Source organism: Rhipicephalus microplus, chromosome X, assembly GCF_043290135.1.
Source record: "Rhipicephalus microplus isolate Deutch F79 chromosome X, USDA_Rmic, whole genome shotgun sequence".
Classification (NCBI taxonomy): Eukaryota; Metazoa; Arthropoda; class Arachnida; order Ixodida; family Ixodidae; genus Rhipicephalus; species Rhipicephalus microplus.
In genome coordinates, this window is record NC_134710.1 from 298,301,192 (window position 1) to 298,320,385 (window position 19,194).

The 19,194-nt window shown below is 45.1% G+C and overlaps 3 protein-coding genes across 4 annotated transcripts in view; 1 reads left to right on the top strand and 2 right to left on the bottom strand.

Annotated features, from left to right (window-relative positions):
- Lim3 (Lim3 homeobox protein) overlaps positions 1-19,194 on the top strand; it is a 303,916-nt gene that overhangs the window by 212,257 nt on the left and 72,465 nt on the right. The window lies entirely within an intron of this gene.
- LOC119162377 (uncharacterized) overlaps positions 1-19,194 on the bottom strand; it is a 297,639-nt gene that overhangs the window by 33,542 nt on the left and 244,903 nt on the right. Inside the window, exons 4-5 of the mRNA XM_075879424.1 lie at positions 18,727-18,985; positions 441-621 (exon numbers count right to left, since the gene is read on the bottom strand). Coding sequence (XP_075735539.1) covers positions 441-621; positions 18,727-18,985 — 440 coding nt within the window. The remainder of the gene's footprint in view (positions 1-440; positions 622-18,726; positions 18,986-19,194) is intronic.
- On the bottom strand, positions 4,869-8,568 carry LOC142776200 (endothelin-converting enzyme 1-like). 2 transcript variants are annotated; one of them, XM_075879422.1, is made up of 2 exons: positions 8,025-8,568; positions 4,869-7,176 (listed from the first exon to the last, which is right to left on the bottom strand). In XM_075879422.1, exons 1-2 carry the CDS (start codon positions 8,301-8,303, stop codon positions 5,155-5,157), a joined length of 2,301 nt encoding a protein of 766 aa, XP_075735537.1. In that variant the 5' UTR covers positions 8,304-8,568; the 3' UTR covers positions 4,869-5,154. The 2 variants fall into 2 exon arrangements, with proteins under 2 accessions (XP_075735537.1, XP_075735536.1); XM_075879421.1 differs by having other exon boundaries at positions 8,013-8,568.

The following is a 19,194-nucleotide window of genomic DNA, read 5'->3' on the forward strand; positions in this document are numbered from 1 at the left end:
AACTCGATGCACGTATTTATTTTGATATGAAGCCGTGCTGTGGCACGCAATCGTCTTTGCAAAAAGGCGAGTTCAAAAGCGTTGAATATTGGAGGCTGCTTAAATGAGACGATGATGTGTCGTGCCAGTTTGATCGCGCGGAAAAGCTTGCCACAACTTCTGTCACGTGCGCGGGCCTCTGTTGGGTTGGTTTTTCACCTGACATGTGGCAGAATATTTTAGAATTTAGCACCCGGTCAGCGGTATAAGCAGGGCCTCTTGACGCACAAAGTCCGCCCAGTAATAATGAAACCACTGTTCTACTGTGCCATTTCATCGCCAATGCCAATATACAGTGAGGTTGAATATTGCACTGACGAACTGCTTCCACTCAGAAAAAGAGTATGGCCCCTTCGCCTACATATACAGGGTGATGAAGAAAAAGATGGAGTTGAGCTTACCGTAAAAACGGGCTGCGTAGAAACCTTGCATGGCTCTTCCTCGTCGTGGACTACAGGTGGTCGAGATTGACGGGCAGTCGAAGAGATTCCGAAGCAGAACGTGACGCTCTCGGCGAGCGGGAACACCTGGATCCTCCGGCGTCAGACGAACGACAGGAAGGGCTGTGCCACGAGGCTCTCTCTGCACATGCACATTGATCACGATGATCATGATGATGACCTTGGCCCGAATGGCACCTACCTACCCGCTCAGGGAGATCGGCCAAGAGTCGGGCGAATAATATTCTGAAAATTTTAGGCACTGCTAGACGTCCCTCTGTCAATTGAAATGATGTGTTCTATTGTACTTAGTCGCCAGCGTCGTCTTCAGAATGGAGATCCGCAGGCGAAGCACGGGCCAACAAAAAAAGATACTAGCGTTCATTCAGAACCACTCCTATTTGCGTAACTTTGATGGAAATGTAGCACATAATGAATAAAGTGCACTTTCATCGCTATTGTGTTTATATGTTTCTTCGAATTGACTTTACGTATACAACACGCCTTACTGGCATGCAAACGCAAGGTCTCTGGTTGTGGCATTTATAAGCGTTGTTGCGAGAAAAATAAAACAGCTGTTAGTAAGCGCCAATGCTTAATTGTCCAAATATTTGTGGCCCGTTCTAGTTGCTGTTTAAGTTGTTTTCTCAAATTCAATTTATTAGTAACATAAAATGCAGCTCGGTCTCCAGGCTTCAGGAGTATGGTAGCACAAACGAACACAATACGCTCGAGGCAGGCAATATTTCAATACACCTTATTTCGTTATCTCTAATAAACATTATTCGATAGAAATTTGGAATTAGATAAATATCTAAACACCACAACGTATTCGCCCTCTAATGTCAAGCCTTTTTGTAGTCAAAAATAGCTCTCGTTCAGAAGTTCGTGATCGGTTATTTGCGGGTTCAGCCACGACTCGGTTTTCATTGTTATGTCGACGTATACTGGTCTCCTTGATAAAAACTTCAACAACTTTGCTCTCATGCAGGCAACTCCACGAAATTATGAAGATTCACGACGATGAGCGTTTGGCAAGAAGAGTTCTCGCAAACAGTCTGCCTATTCTAGCTAAAAATTGCATTTCAAGGGCTTTTAAAGCGAACACCTTTTGGTTTAGCATGCAAGTGAAGTTTACTTCTCGCCAACCGCATTGGCATTCTTTCCGTGCTGTAAAGGATGAACCGTTAGGCTTCGATCCTGCGCCACAAATTGTCATTAACACGTGAAAACTGGTCAGTTATGGAAGCTTTTTACCACTGCAAAAAAAAAAAAAAAAGGCCACGCACTTAGGCTAAGTTGACAATGGCGACGTGTTGTAAAACACAAAGAAACACGCACACAAAAAAGACATTGTTAACTTAGTACTCACAATGAGCGCGAACTGTTTATTTGATGGAAACATGAGACATATATAAAGGAGGAAAGAACTAAAGGCGATGGTAGCATGCGCAGAGCTCACAACAGGAGAATAACCATCTGCGTTACGTCCTCGATTCCGTCAATCGCTTAACTCCAAATTTCGATGTAAAAATGACGCTTCGTCACCGGTCAAATGTAGTGATGGCGCTGGTCATGTAAAACACAGCGCGAAAAATTGGGGTACCCTTAACCTTTTATGAACGTGACAACAATATACTGTCCATAGTGCGTACTTCAAACACACACTGCATGAAATCTGCTCGAACTAGCGATGCCCCCACTGCGTAGAAGTTGAGGGAATAGGCGTCTTAATGTGTGTCCCTTTTGTAGAGGGTTACCGGCTTTAAATTATGAAGCCATTATGATAATCGCATGTTCTGACGCCCGATGGCAATGTATACGCTTCTGCCATGCATTATTAGTGTCATACTGCCCGGCCGCGGTGGTCTAGTGGCTAAGGTAATTCGCTGCTGACCCGCAGGTCGCGGGATCAAATCCCGGCTGTGGTTCCAATGGAGGCATTTCCGATGGAGGCGGAAATATTGTAGGCCCGTGTGCTCAGATTTGGGTACACGTTAAAGAACCACAGGTGGTCGAAATTTCCGGATTTCTCCACTACGGCGTCTCTCATAATCACATGGTGGTTTTAAGACGTTAAGCCCCACATATTAATCAATCAACATACGGAAATTCAACTATGGATTGTAAATGCGACCTTGTGTTCTGCGATGCCCTTTTTCAAACACTGGGAGCATGTGACTTGAGCTGCCAATGCGAGCCCAAAACTTTTGAATGCGAAGCATTTCTTAGCAAATTTCAGTGACTGACCGCATCTATCTATCTATCTATCTATCTATCTATCTATCTATCTATCTATCTATCTATCTATCTATCTATCTATCTATCTATCTATCTATTGCCACGTACGACTTTAGCTCTCCTGGCCGTTTCGATAATGATATCAATACCAAAGTTGGTGTGGCATAACATGACTCTATGAAGAGCATAACCGACAAGTCATAACATGAAAATACTGATATGTATGTCATGAATCTCATGATTTACATTTAATGGTCTTGCTGCTCTTGCGGTGGCTTCGTTCACATGACATGTTGCAAACTGGTGTGGTATGACTGACTGCATGGCGAACATAAGTGACAGGCCCTAACGTTCAAATCAAGACATGCATGTCATGTAAGTCATGACTAAAAGCTATGCTCAAAGCATGCTCGTGGTTGTTTCGCTAGCTTTACATATAGTAAATTTGGCATATCATATAAATCAATCAATGAAATCTTGTTTAGCCCTTCGCGTGTTATATTGCGGGAAACACCAGACTGCATTTATGAAGGCAGATTGCCACTTTCATCACATATTTTTGTTAATGCTATAACTTCATATAAAAGCTTTGAAATAACGCCACTGAGGATCGCCATGTTTCTTATTAGCCTTGACTATCTCCTCCAGTGTATCGACGGTACAAGAAAGGCGCCTTACAATTCTCATGTTCAATATCTGAAATGTATCAGCTTCAGTTCAATCTGCATGGTAATTGATTGATTGATTTATATGTGGTGTTAAACGTCCCAAAACCACCATATGATTATGAGAGACGCCGTAGTGAAGGGCTCCGAAAATTTCAGACACCTGAGGGTCTTTAACGTGCACCATAACCTGAGGACACGGGCCTACAGCCTTTCCGCCTCCGTTGGAAATGCAGCGGCCGTAGCCGGGATTCGATTCCGCGACCTGCAGGTCAGCAGTCGAGTATATAGCCACCAACGCAGCGGGGCTCAGTTTGCATATTTTGGCTTGCTTCCTGGTGCAAGAGTGTAGGATTCTAGAGCAACGTCGAATACTGCTGTTATTATAACTTCACGATATTTCTGGCTATAGAGCATGACCGCCCCTGCTTCCACACACGCTCAGAGCTCTCGGGTTGCATCTGTGGTGCGTCACAATGAAACTATTTCTTGTCTAGCAGACATTGCTCCGTGCTGAATGAGATGTGTATGCGCAAATGTGTCCTTGCTTCAATCACTACCAAATTCGGTGACAAACCACCTTCATTCACAGCGTCTATCCTCAATAACGCATAGCTCTGCCGTGTGAGCGTCGCACCGAAACTTGAGCTTGGGTTCCTTATAGCAGCAATGAACTCAAATGAACGCCTACGGTTAAGCTGTGTGACTCGACATCCGCGCGATGGAAACAGTGTGTGGATTATAGCAGAAATACAGACTGCTATTGGTTAATACAGACTCTATGAATCAAGCAGGTCAAGGGCGCATGACATCGCTGCTACGAAATGGTAGCCGTGTCACACTATTGCGGTAACAGGTGCGCGGTGAGCGACTGACCTCTTGTATACTACTTCATTTATATTAATTTTAGCGTCCCAACACTGCTTCTATTAGAGGTGGTGGCACGCTCCTCTTTGACAACTTGGCTTCTGAGCATGCTCAAAAAGCTCAATTCAGAAACATCCCTGCATTTTGCCTTCACTTATAATTGACTTCTTCACTGCACAGAATTATCTCAGCTGCGTCCACCACTATAAATCAGTGATTACGGGGCTTGGCTGAAGGCCCGAAGGCCGCGGGCTTCGCCCCGGCCACGACGGGCACATTTCTGTGGAGCCGAAATGGTAAAGGCCCATGTATTGTGCGAAGTTAGTGTACCTTAAATAACACCAAATGGACGAAGTTACACCAAATGGACGAAGTTTCCGGTGGCCTTTTATAATTATACCGTGGTCCTGGGACTTAGAACTCCCGACAATATTATTATTATTATTATTATTATTATTATTATCATCATCATTATCATCATCATCATCATTATTACTATTATCAATATCATTATCATTATCATTATTATTATTATCATTATTATTATCATTATCATTATTATTATTATTATTATTACTATTATTATTATTATTATTATTATTATTATTATTATTATTATTATTATTATTATTATTATTATTATTATTATTATTATTATTATTATTATTATTATTATTATTATTATTATTATTATACACCTATCTTCGGCTCAGTAACCTAACTCTATAGACATGGTAGTTGTTGCGTGAACTGTATTGAATTTTGAACTGCAGTGTTTTTTTGACATGCAGAAGTTGCCATCAATAAGAATAACTTGTGTAGATGCACAAACACCACCACGAAAAAACACCATGAATCATAACATGAAGAGCACGGCTCAGGTGCTTTTTCCCCCGCTGTCTTTATCGGAATACAGGACACATGTGTGTGGCGTGCATTGGTGTTCCCGGCTGGCACGAGAAAGTCTCCACAAATGCCTTGCTGTTCCTAAGTGGCACGTTGCACCGCATTGGTCCAGCTGGGTCCCCGCACGTGCTGTGGCACAAAATCAAGAAAAAGAGCTGCCGCTCCGAAAGCTTGGGCAACTGCGAATCCAGGTCCGTCGCTGGAGACGAAACGTTTGACCCAGTCGGTGAAGCGGCAGACAGGAACGCATGCCACAAGGTGCTAGTGGCCGCCGTCGCCACAACAACATCGTCCCTCGTGGCTTGGTCCAAAACAATCGTCTCGTCGGCAGTGTAGACGCAACCCATTTGTTCGTGCAGTTTTTCCAGCGTCGTTCTTTTCCATCTCTGCTGAGCGGCAAAGAAGTGCTGGAAAAGGAGCCGCGCTAGTACAGAGCCGACTCCAGCGTAGATGGCGTATGCGGGTGCGTCCACCATAAGGAAAGGAAACGAAAAATGGTATGGCGCCAGTGTCAGCGGCGGATTGGCAACTTCTTCTGGGACGAGAGAACTATTCTTGGGCTGGTCTTTTTCAGATGATGAAGAAGGTGCATTCTCTGTCGTGCCCGAGACAAGCGATAGTGACGACAATGCTGCCAAGTTCCTGATCGCGTCGTCGGTCATGTCAGGCAGCCACTCCTTTTCCCCGGACTTGCTTAGTGTTCCGAGTAATATCTCGGCGCGGTCCACCTCCGGCGAAGTGGCGAGGCTCTCCTGGAACCAACTGTTTCTCCTGACCGTCTCATGGAAGGCGTCCTTGAGTCTTGCTCCAGCTTGTGTCGCCTGTTCCAGAACCTTTTTGTCGGAGGTGCTCTTCAAGTAGTTCGCGTCGAGGGCGTAACGAGTGACTCCCGAGAAGCCAAGGCAGAATTTTATCTGCTCGTCCATAGCTCTTTCGTCGCCCCCATGGAATTCTCGAAGAATGTGAGCATTTGTGTAGGGCAAAAAGGCTTCCGCTACAAACCAACCGTAATACTCCTTCAGTACACGTTCACCAAGCGTGCTGTGAAGCTCAAAGAAGACTTCGAAGAAGCGAATGCCATAGATGGTCACATTGGCGCTAGACGTGTTGAAACGACGTTTCAGCTCCCGTTGCCACGCTTCCAGTGGAATGGAGGGCGCCATCTTGTTCAATTCGCTTGTGTGGGTTCGAAGGATTTTAGGTGTTCCAATAAGCGACTTTCCAAGTTCCGGAATTACGCTCTTCTCCAGAGACACGGTTTCATTATAGGTAATGCTCCTTCTATACTTCTCATTTTTAAAGTATTCCTTAAAGACGTGGAAGTACTCTTCCCGCTGCTCCTCGTCCTTCTCTCTCCAAATGTGCTCTGCGAAAACGCCAAGCGTGATTGACCTAATGATCAGGTGGCCGCCTCCACTAACCGAATTTGTGAACGCAATCCGAAAAAGAACTGGAATGGGCCAGGTCGACATTGCAAATATTGAATGCAAGATGTCTGTGTGGGAATCCACGTGAGGCCACGGCAGGCCCGCCTCAACCATCACTTTCCGGATTGACTCCACGTAGCTAACCTTCTTGTCGACGACATTGTAACAAGCCGCGAACATTTTTGTCGCCTTTTGCTTGGGCGTTTGACCCGATGCGGGCACCGGCTGAAGCAAAGCTTGTCGACTTAGTCTTCTCTGGTAAGTTGTCAGTGCCTTGTCTGACACGCTAAGCTTGCCGGGATCAGAGCTCCAAGATCCACACACATGGGTGTAAAAGTCCTCGCACGGTGCCACGCTTGCGTTCAGAAGGCTAGAGACTAGGGCCTCGTGTTGCAAGCAAGCTTGACTCGTACATTCCGTCAGCAGACGTACTGGTACGCGCTTGAAAATGTACAATGCGACACATGCGCTAACGACGATAGCTGATGCCAATACGGCAAGACAAAAAGCAATCAATAGGTTTCTGAAGCGATGATCATGCCTTTCCACAATGAGACGCCTGATTGGGCCACTAATTTGTGATTTTGTCATCTGAAAGAGAAGCAGAAAGGGGGATATATCTGGAAACAAGTTCAGCGAAATTTGAATTTGGCGTTATCTATTACACGTAAAGAACTAATCCCGTCAGGTATTTTTGAACAATTCTTTTGAACGAGTTCATTTTGAACAGAACTATGCCGCAGTCACGCGTATAAAATAAAGAACAGAAAATAGTTATCGAAAAGGGGACGTTGCACTTGCGACAAAATTTCGTTAATGCGCAACACATATTTTTTGGGAGAACAATACACAATATACAAAACACAAAAATAACACAGAATAGCGTCAGCGTAGTTGATTTGTCTCCTATGAGATCCACCAGCAACAGCAACCATCATTATGTCAAAGACTACGAAGCGTACATGCACCTGCAACTTTCCTCGCGCACGTGTCATTTTTGTTCTTTCTCTCTGACATTTCAGTTACATTTTCCTTTATCTTTGTTTTGCACTGTTTACTCCTTCCTCGTGGTCAAAGTGCCCAAACAAATTAAAATTTGTCATATGAAAAATAGCTGTTGAAATTTATAACTCCAGTTACTCTGCTACAAGCATCCGAGTAGAAGTTGACAGAAATCTAATTTTTTCACGTTGCAATCTACTTTTTTTTAGTTCCGTACACATCGCTGGACAGCTTCTAATCTCTGCTGCTTGGGCTTGTTTCATTATTTTTTTCTCAGACGAATTCTCAATCTTTCTTTCTGCCTCATCGAACTGACAAAAATATATGTCACTATTGTACGCCGAACATCACATTCGGAGACGAGTGCGTCGTCATTCATCACGCGAGGGCGCAAGTAAAAAGAATCGCCCATCTCTGCTCCTTACACAGTAACTGACCCCACTCCCGGCCACTGGCGTTTCCGCGCTGGTGAACTCTCGCTGCACAGTGCTCGGGTAGTACTCGAAGATAGGTGCCATCTCGCTGGAAGGTAGTAAGCCCTCGTTCGACGTCTCGAAGAGCGCGTCGTGTAGCTCGATAGACTGCGGCACCGAGTGGCGCTTGGTGCAGGCGCACCCGTCCGAATGCCGCTCTCGGCATACATCCTCGTCGCGAAGTGAGACCTGGCCGCTCGCGGACGCCTGGCTTGCCGGATTCGACGCAGTTCCCGACTTCATGGCGCTGGACGATGCGGGGCTGTGGGGGATGGCGCTGGCTTGGTTGACGATGGTGATGTGCGTAGTTATTGCGATAATGATGGTGATGACATTGATTGCTAAACTGCGCGCAAGAAAATAGAGTCATAAAAGATCGTGAGAGGTACGAAACATGCGTTTTGGGCGTCTTTCGAGGCACATCGTTGGTGCGGCAAGCGTCTACAATACAGACGAGCCTGCGATGACGTGCTCAGTACGTAACGTGGGCATACACTATCAATTTGGGAAACGCCTTCATCCTACATTTGCTTGCTAGAAACGTTTCCTGGGAGAAAAGCTAATTCGCTGAGTCATTACCACGCGAAAAAAAAAAGGAATCAACTTAATTTGCATAAATGGCATGGTCCTCAATGTGCCTCCACATGAGCGGTGACCCTTTCGGCCCTGGGCCGCGCAATAAGCCACATTATAAAATTTACATGAAGAAACAGCTCAGAAAGCAAGAGAGAGAGAAACTTTACATGGAATAAACGTTAAAATATTTGTAAAGTAATAAAAATGTGTTAAACTCTTGCATAACAATTCAAATTTGTTCTGGTCATGTTAACAATATAGCTGTATGGTCTGATTGTGCAGTCCCACAATAATTGCAGTTTTGCAGCGAAATCTGTATATACCTAGGTTAAAAGAAGAACCCTTCACCAGCGGTATCACGAGCAGTTGCCATTGGCTGTGTTATCAGTAACATCGTTCGCAGCGCCGTGCTCAAGCACGCGTGCCATTGGCTGCGTTGTGAGTGACGTAGGTCGTTCATCCCGACGCAGCCGTGGCAGCACGTGCAGATCAGTGTCTCCTGAAACCTTCCACATGAACATGTCTCGGACATTCTAGAAGAGCTCCGATAATAAAAAAGTGAGAGAGCTCGCATTCACCGGGCCGATGGTGCAGTCCGTGCCCAAAAACAGGCCCGGGAGGCAGAGTGCCGGCCGCAACTGCGTACCCATGATCCGGCAGCATGGAAGCCGCACTATAAATCGCAAGCGGGAAAGCAAGTGCCGGTGACGGACAGATCCTGCAAACCATGCCGCTGAGTTATGTCAAACGCTTGCAAAAATGCGGCATTGCGGCGTGAATGTGTTGATTGGAGGGGCGTGCTTGCCGGGGCAAACGGGAGTTTCTCCAGCGGCACATTGGCTTCGGCTGCGATGGCATCGACCACCTGGGGTTCGAGAACAAACACTGAGGTGAACGCATTGTGAAATGAATTTAACCGCTCGTTACACTGCGCTATGACCGTGATCATGTGAGGCACAGTGTGCGGCACGTGAAATAAACACTGTGGTATAAACCCAAGCCAAACGTGTGCCTAATCTCATTAGGAATCACAAACGTGTAACCAATAATTGTGAAAGGCTTCAGTGTTATGTCGGGTTCAACGCACTGCTAAACACCGGGGCCGCTTATTTTAGCTTTAGATTGTTAATCATACTTACGGTGTGCTTTGGCGGTGATTTTCTTTTTGTGAGTTTCTTTTTTCGTTTCTATCTTTTGAATTATTATGTATACTTCAAAGCCATACTGCAAATATTCAAAACACCAAATCTTGGCTAGCACTCCAGATTGGGTACAACTGCAACGACAGCAACAAAACCATCATTATCATCATCATCATCATCATATGCAACAACAACAACAACAACAACAACAACAAGAATAAGAGACCGGCAATCCCTCAGAATGGATATATGTGCCACTGTTTCCAGGCTACAAACAAACAAAAGCAAATCATGTGCATTGTGGGTGTCGATTTCATGCGATGCTGTGAGCGGATAGTCAACACCGCATTTTTACCACCTTGAGCGATGTTACGAGGTCGTTCGATGTCTTCGTGCGTTTCGGGTAGTGGTATCTAAATTGTATCTTACCAGACGACGTAAAGTCGGCCTTCATTTGAGCACAGCTGCTGGTTTTATGGAAACGGGGGCTCCCAGCTGCCTGAGCAACAAAAGCTTACGGTTCTAATTCTGATCAATTTGAGTGCATTCCGCTGTCAATAAAATGGCTACGCTCACATGCGCTTTGCTGGGCATTCAAATGCGGGTCACATTTAAGAGGAGGCTTCCAGCATTACAGCTTTAATGTTCCCACAGTAGCCTACGATGGCTGATTTGGAACGATTAATGCGCGCGTCCTCCCTTCTCTCGTCTTTCGGATGTGTTTAGCCAACGCAGTTAATAAGCCTTTAAAATGAATCTTTATCATCTAGCCTGAGTTTGTGATCTACTGCACAGCTCTGTACACTATTATTAAGTAGGGGGTTTCGGTGCCACCATGGTGCGCTTGTACCCGTTACCGTTTCGTATATTTCAAAACGATGCAAACCGTGTTACGGTGAACGCATACGCAGGAAAACGGTTTCATTGGTTCACTCACATTTTTTATGAACTAGGTAATTCACTACCCGGAGTACAAAAAACAGAAAACGCCAAACCGCAGCACAGTCGCAGCGAATGCGGGAAAAGCAGCTTTTCTTGAGCCTTTTTAAAACACTCTTTGGGTAACTGCTACAGGCGCAACTTCAGGGTACCCACTATGCCATAAATCATCACAATTTTTCTTTTTGAAGTAGAGAGGCATATTCACTATGTCATCGTATGTCTTTTTTCAAATAAGCATGGCACCCGCTACTCACTTGCTAGGAACTTTGTGCATTTTTTTTATATTGTGGCTGACGACGAAGAGGAAGACTGCCTGAGACTTTTGTACTGGGTTGGAGAATTCGACGGCCCACTCGCTACGCAATTCGATTTGTGTGACGCCTGGTTGTTCCTGTGCTGTTTTGAAACACTTTATTACTCTATTATACGGAGATTCCTTTCCCGATATGGACCCTCTCTAAGGTCTTTTTGCCAAGGAGTTTCAAGCACCAGCGTGGCTGAGTGGTAAAATACTGGGTTGGCACGCAGGAGACCTTGATTCAAATCACATTATAACCTGGTGTTATTTATTTTTTTTCATTTACTTCGCTCTATAGTCATCAAGGACACAGGTGGCGGTGTACTACTAGGTGTGGCAAAAAAAAAAAAAAACCTTGTTGTGATATCCAAACAGCTTTGGCTGTAAAATAAGAAAACATTTGTTTAGCAGATAATCGTGGCAACACTCATGTGTCTCGAGTAAAATTGTCTAAAGAAGGACTAGAATTGAAGTCCGGAGGTGGCCCCGCTCAGATGACCAATGCCCTGCAGCAAACCGCCTTCATGACTGAACTGAGAGTCTCGCTCATACAATCTGCAAAGTTTTGCGAAGACAGCGTCGCCAACAGTCTGGTTGATGACGTCAGTCTTGTATACGCGCCTATTTGTACATGCTTGTGTACGTCCGCATGTCAGGAAGAAATGCCGTGGTCTTTTACAGCTTTGCACGACTGCAGTGCTTCGCAGTCTGTACTTAAAAACCCTTGCCGACCATTAAAGAACGAAGGGCGCACGGTAGTGACATGTGACGCATAACTTTACCCATTGACAAATGCGGTAGCCGGGTATACCACGAGGTGTTCTGCCAAAACGTATAATATCGTCATGGCGAGTTAATCTTTGCTGTACGATGTTTGAGTGTCATTAGGACGAACATTTAGCTCATATTATTCGCATTAACTTTTCTGCCCAAAATTTTTTAACCTAAGTATAATCAAGATTATTTTATCTGGTACACATTACCAGGCCCACACGACAGTATAAGATTTACTATGGCAGTAAACGTTCATAATTCATATCAAATGTATTGAATATTTGTGAAACAATTTATCAGTATTCATCCCCGTCTAGTCATAACGTGCAAAATTATTGCATATACAGGTTGTCCGAGTTAACTTTAGCCAGAGTTTTAAAATATGCCGGAACACGCAATTATGACGCGACTAAATTCATGTTGCTCACTCTTGCCTGGAGTTAGACTATTTTATTGGGTTCTCAGATATTGTTTAATTAGATATGTTTAATTATCTAACATTTGAAGGAACAAAATGGATAAAAAATTTCAATGAGAAAGTTCTAGATCGGTTTGCAATACGTCTAAATATATAGTTTCGAACTTTATATTGTTTAGGTATTAGTGCTTTTCTGCTAGTTACCGATTCCCGCGAAATACAAAAATACCACGTGACACCCTCTCGCGCGTCAGTGCGCACGATGATTGTAGTGCTCCCTAACGTTCCCCGTACGAACGACACACTTCACTCGCACTGGTTCATGGTATCGATAAGCAGTCGCAGCGGTTGTCATTTTTGCTCCCGATAGCAAAATGCGTTCATCGTAAAGCCACCACCATCGTTGCGACCCTGCCGAAACAGCACAATAGGGCAAATGCTATGGTCGTTCGTACGAGCTACGTTAGGGAGCACTACAATAATTGTGCGCACTGGCGCACGAGCGGGTTTGTCACATGGTATTTTTGTATTTGGCGGGCATTTGTAATTAGCAGAAAAACACTAATGCTTAAAAGATATAAAGTTCAAAACTCCCTAATCGAACGTTTTACAAACCGATCTACAACTTCCTCATTGAAATTTTTTATCCAACTTTGTTCCTCCAAAGGTTAATTAATTAAACATATCTAGTTAGACAATATTTGATAACACAAAAAATAATCCATCTCTAGGCAACAGTGAGCAACATGCATTTGGTCGAGTTGTAATCGCGTGCGCTGGCATATTTTTAAACTCTGGCTAAAGCTACCTGAAACACCCTGTATATATAGAGACAGGATTATTGGGAAGTGGGCCATAGAAGGCATTTGTTTACGCCGCTCTGAACACAGCACTAAGAAACGCGAGTACTCGCGTGAAGTGAGGAAATGAGAATAAGCAGACAACACATAAACATGACAAGACACCCTTTTGTATGGCGCAGTAATTTGCCCAAGCGTCGCTGAACGAAGCAGTTGTTTTGTCCGTTAGGTGGTGCACAAGTCGGACTTTCCGAGATCGTAGCTTTTTTCGCCAGGTAGGCTGCATGCCAAGCACGCCACCATGGGATCTCCTTTACTGCAGCTAAAGGCGCGAGCAAACTCTGGGGAGAGTCGCAGTAGTTCATTGCAGAACTGTTGAGCCATTGGCGTACCACACTCCATGTAGCACCACATCACAAAGAACGCCTGTGCATCGGTGAAGCCCGACAGTGTGGACTGGGGAACCGAGTTAGGCGTATCACGGGCGAGAGTCACAGCTGTCCAGCTCGTCTTCAGCGAGATGATTTGGAGCAACTGTCTGTAGCCGTCACCAAAACCTCTAGACCGGTTCACTTCGAGGCAGCGTGCGCGGCTGAAAAATCTGTCACTGTGAATTTTGTCACCACCAAAACCTTCTGTGGAGAAAAGCATCGAAGCCAGTGCAGTGGCTATCTGGAAGCCCAGACCTGCGTACTTAAGGGAAAGAGGGGCGTCCTCGTGGAACAGCGGAAGTTCCATCAAGTACGGCATCAACGTTATCTGGTAGGAGCCATTGGCAGGCACGATTAGGTCGTGCCACTGCTGGCGACTAAAGCGGGGTTCAATGTCACTGGTGACAGAGCCGTCGCGAGCATCCATCGCCAGCTTCCAGTCGACCGTCAGCGCGCCTGTCAAATTGGGATTCGGCGCGAAAGCGGACTCCAGGCGGTGAGGTGACGACCTGAAAACTTCTTGGTAGAGCTTCTGCGAATCGCTTGCTTTGAGAGCGGACACACTGTCTTCCGGAACCCACCCCGTGGCTATAATCCCCAAAGCGGAACGTATGCGGCCATTAACTTGAGAAACTTCGAGCCGCGCGTTGGGACTCACCAGTTGCCCCACGTGTGGTGCGTAGAAGGCATGACCAAAAGCTTGGTGAGTCATGTCAAAACATGAGTCCCGATGTGCATTCAGAGCTTTCTCGGAGTTGGTGTATGCATTCTGAATGGCTTCAGAGTTCGTCATTGACGATATCAGAATGACGGCGCACCATGATATGTACCAGCTTGCGTAATCCTCACCAATGCGACCTTTCAGCTCGAACAGCGACTTGAGAAAAGCCCAGTTTTCAACACGTACAAGCGTTCTCGGAGTAAGCTCTCCGAAAATGGCGGTAAGCGTCTGATTCCAAACGTCACTCGTCAAATACGGCGACAGAAGTTTAGTGTTCCGCAATTCGACTTGCGCGTAGTTGTGGCTTGATAATACGAAGAAGTATCTGTTTAGGCTCGGAACCACCATGTTCTCCAACGCCTGCAGCTTTTCAAAGGCAATGGTACGTGTTTCCTCTTCATGAAAGCTCTCACGTAGAAGGTAGTAATGCGATTTGTATCTGTTTATTCGAGCAAGCTGTAGCCTTATCTTCATTGCTGTTTCGAAGTTTTTGGATGGACGAATACGTATCGCAACGATACCATCATCATCATTCCTTTCAGCAGTAACTTGAAGCGGCATGTCCCATCTTGCAATCACGCTGAGATGCAGCACCAACTTCAGTAGGTCAGGCTTTATGTCCAGTTTTGGCCATTCCGATCCCATGTCTCTTAAAAGATTCTTCAGTTCCTCAGTCTCAGTCTTTTTCTCGAAGACGATATCTTCGCATGACTTGTAGAAACGAGCAGCCTATCGAAAACGGAGAGCAGAATCTTTAGAAAGAGGGGTGAGGCTTACGTTATCGGAATTATTATGACAATACTTTTTTGCCACATGATTGGTATCTTATCTATAAAAAGTAAAATATGAAAACAAAAGCGATTTCCGGTGGGCTCAAGTTCAGTCCGAGAGGAATTTCACTCATGCACGGAAGCATATAGAGTTTGCGCTCACCCACTCTTAGCCGTTAACAAAACGCACTGAACAAAAATCACCATGCTTGATTCCCTTTGCTGTGCACTTACGTCACCTCCAGACCCACAGCAACAATCTATTTCTGCCTTCATCGCAATATCACGTTCTCTCTCTCTCTCTCTCTCTCTCTGTGTGTGTGTGTGTGTGTGTGTGTGTGTGTGTGTGTGTGTGGGTGTGCGTGTGCGTGTGCGTGTGCGTGTGTGTGTGTGTGTGTGTGTGTGTGTGTGTGTGTGTGTGTGTGTGTGTGTGTGTGTGTGTGTGTGTGTGTGTGTGTGTGTGAACAAGCCAGAATGTCGAGACGCCGTATATGTAGGGGACACTGTGTTTTGACACCGACTATAATTATTCAGTAAAAAGTCTTAGACTTTTTTTTTGGAACGAGAGCTTCGAAGTTGCCTAGCGCAAAAAAGCTAAGTTCATGGTTCACAAAATTATTTCTCTTGCCGCAAGCTTCGAGCCTGTGTTCCCAAAAACGTCGGTGAAAAATTTCATAAGACAATACTTCAGCCAATCATGAAGTAAGAAATATCGTTAGCGAAGTCGGATGACTAATGAAAAATCATGCATACGAAAGAGAAATATTGTGAATTCCGCTCCTAGTGAATAGGAGCAAAAATTCACGTAGTCCTAGAGAAGTTGTGCATGGAATACGAACGAGCTTTCGGGTCATCCTGTTTTCGCCCCGTGAACGGCACCGCCATGAACTGCAGAATTTTATTGCATTGGTTGTTGAATCATCCCAAGAGTTGAGCGTGCCGGCATATAAGGTATAGAGCAGGAGAAAATACTTGCACTTTGTGAAGTTATGGCAAAATGCTTATGGCACGTCTACGCACTGTCTGCTGAAGTAACTTATTTCGCTACGGTATTTGGTTGGCCACTGACTTTATTTTGTCTTGTCACTACTACTTTTCTCAAAAGTGTACCAGTCAATGTGCACCTGTTGAAGATCCACTAGAACCCTCAGAGTTCAAAAACGATGATGATGAATCGACATTTATTAGGCGCAACAAAGTCACTGGTGCACGCAGTCACCACACAGGATGGTTCCCTATTTATGGTACCCATGTGTTCCCAGCAGCTCCTGGCCCCTGTTCGTCAGTGCAAGCTGAGTTGGTAGAACGGGAACGAATATCATGTATCATCAGTCCAGTAGCCAGAAATATATATATATATATATATATATATATATATATATATATATATATATATATATATATATATATATATATATATATATATATATATATATATATATATATACCATCATATATATATATATATATATATATATATATATATATATATATATATATATATATATATATATATATACCGCCAACCATCATTCGCCGATGTTACACAGCGCGAATAATCCTTGGTTAAGGCGTCTAACGCCACCTCCATGGACGCCGCCATTTCTTCGGTTAAAGGCCTGACCGAAGCTTTCGATCTCGGTTTTCTAAAACCATGGTTGAATGCATAACCATGGTTTCGCGTACTGTGCAGTGTTGACATCGACTTTCGAGCCAATGTGGCCAAACGACGAGCAAAAAGTCTCCAAAAGTCGCTATGTTTCTTCAAATATAAGCCTAAAAGTCGCCACTCTAGATGTGGGTGTTATGCCTATAGTAATGAAAATTGAACATTATGCATAGCACCGTAGATTCATAACGCCAAAATTATACTGGTGTTTTTCAGTGCCAGTGGCATCGCCAGCATCACAATGGAAGTGCTTGGGGCGCCTGGTCGTCCGACTAGCCGTGAGGCTGGCTTGTGGCACAAGGGTTACGTCCGTTATGAATAAAACGCTCATGACATTCTTCCATCGCCGTACGGTCAATCTTATGATGAAAGTGTGGTAAAACTTGTGTCAAAAGTGCGACAGCGTTGTTTGTTGAGAGCGTTATTCCCCCTAAAAGAATTAAAAGATTTATTGAAGGTAATACGGCTTTAGTAGTTCTAGAGACACCGATCATGAATGATTCTGATACCTTCTGAGTACGAACTGATCTGATACCGGGCATCGCTGCCAATTTCTTATAGTCACTGAAACAAACAGATGAAGAATGTAAAATGGTACATAATAATTTACTGCACACTTTCGCCGAGAGCAGTGGAAGATACCTGATTAAATAATTTTTCATTTTACACTCGCTACGCATCCACCTCTCAGCCATAAATATCCCTAGGTACATCCCCACGGCGCACTTTCCAGGTTTCATTGAAGGGGCACTGCTGTAAAAGGTTGGAAGACCCGGGATAATTCCCGTCATGCAGCGAAGAATTTCCTCCGAAACAGGGTAGTTTTTCGACACCTTTCACTGCAGGCGAAGGCCACATTTGATCCCTAAGATGGACTCCAAAAGGTCCAGCTGCATCCTATTGTGAAGTTCCGTGTTAGTCAAGGTTTCATGAGAAAAGACTCTTTCCACTTCGGCTTTTGAGATCGGAAGTGTCAGGATACATCCTGATGACTCCACTGGCGAGCACTGAGAAAGATACCAGCAGCATCCTTGAATGCTAGCGCCTCATATCGAAAACTGGTAGTGGAATCAGCTTCACTTTAAGCAAATGCCGAGTTAAAATTCACTGCAAAGAGAAAGGCATGGTGTGCGTAGACTTCCTTCAGCCCAATTAAACAGTTTTGCTTCAGTGTAATGATATGTCTACAAATGGAACCTATTTACAAAACAGCAGAAATAACTCTTTGGAAAGTATCGCGTTACTCTCGCGATGCCCGCACCGCGCTTTCTGTGTGGTCAAACTTACACTACACGTTCGTCTCAGTACCGTTTCTGAAGGGTGCGCAGAGAAGCTGACTTCTCAGTCTACCTACAAACTATGGTAATAGCAAAAATAAACTCATGATACTGAGTTGGGGGGTACTTACACCAGTAACAATGTCGACAAGCTGTTCAGAACAGTTGGAGCTATAGTCGTCACACGTGGCCCAATCGTCGTCTAGACACTTCACAAGCGAAAGTTTAGAGAAGCGGCACCTAAAGAACTTGGTCTAACACCACAGCCTCGCGGCATGTCAACCAGTCCGCTGACTTACACTTTGCTGGAAGTTTGCCGAGGAGGGCACCAGTACCTTCCGAATCTAGCTCGATTGCAGAGGAGGTACACACGAGAAACAGGATGAGCGAGCTGAATTGCGCTTAAAGTGCACATTCTCCTGATAAGTCCAAAACCTCAAAAAAGAGTAAAAAATATCGCTCAATTGTTGAGAAAACGCTGAGTGTAGAATTCGCAAGTCAGTCGAGACCTAAGGCAAAGGTCTCCAAAAATTTTCCATCTCGCCATCCACAATTTTAGGTAGCCACGGGCGTCCCAAATTCACCAATTTGGCGGCATATAACGAGCAGTATAGCAAGCCTTGTACTGTGCAACATAAGCAAACCGTTGTTACACGCATCCGCAGTTACGTTAACCATGGTTTAGGCTGCCTGTCTATCAAGGGTCGGCACATTATAGCGAACAGGCTCTGACAGCGTCATGCTTGGGTGTGAAGTTTCCTCTATACCGACTCGAAATGGCTCTTTGAAGATATTTGCTCCTGATCTTGGTCAGCGAGTTTGTGGACACACGTGGAAGCAGAACTCACGCTGAGCGCAGCAGGGCAAGGGTTTTCTGTGTCGGGCTGCATTGCAATGGCGGCGGCCACCACGTGCTCCCGGAAGCCGCGAAGTGCGTACTCCCTTCCCGATCGCGGCTGGCTGGCGCGCCGGTGCGAGCACACGAAGCCGTGGAAATCGTGGCATGGCTTCACCGACCGGTTGGTGATTTCCTCGAGAAGCCGCGCGTACTCCTCGCAGCCGGGACCGGAACACAGGGGCTCGGGGTAGCTTTTGGTCAGGTTCCACCTGCACAGGGAACATGCATATTGTCACGGGGTCGTTATGGCAACAGACAGCGTGTCTAACTGTTTATTTGAACGAACTTGTGACCTGCAAAAGGTCAATCAAAGTTACAGCAGGAAATGCACGTTGCACACTGAAATCGGCGAACGAAGCGTCGACCGTCAATAATCCCGTCCGCGGCAAGGCTTTGATTGATTTGATATGTGGGGTTT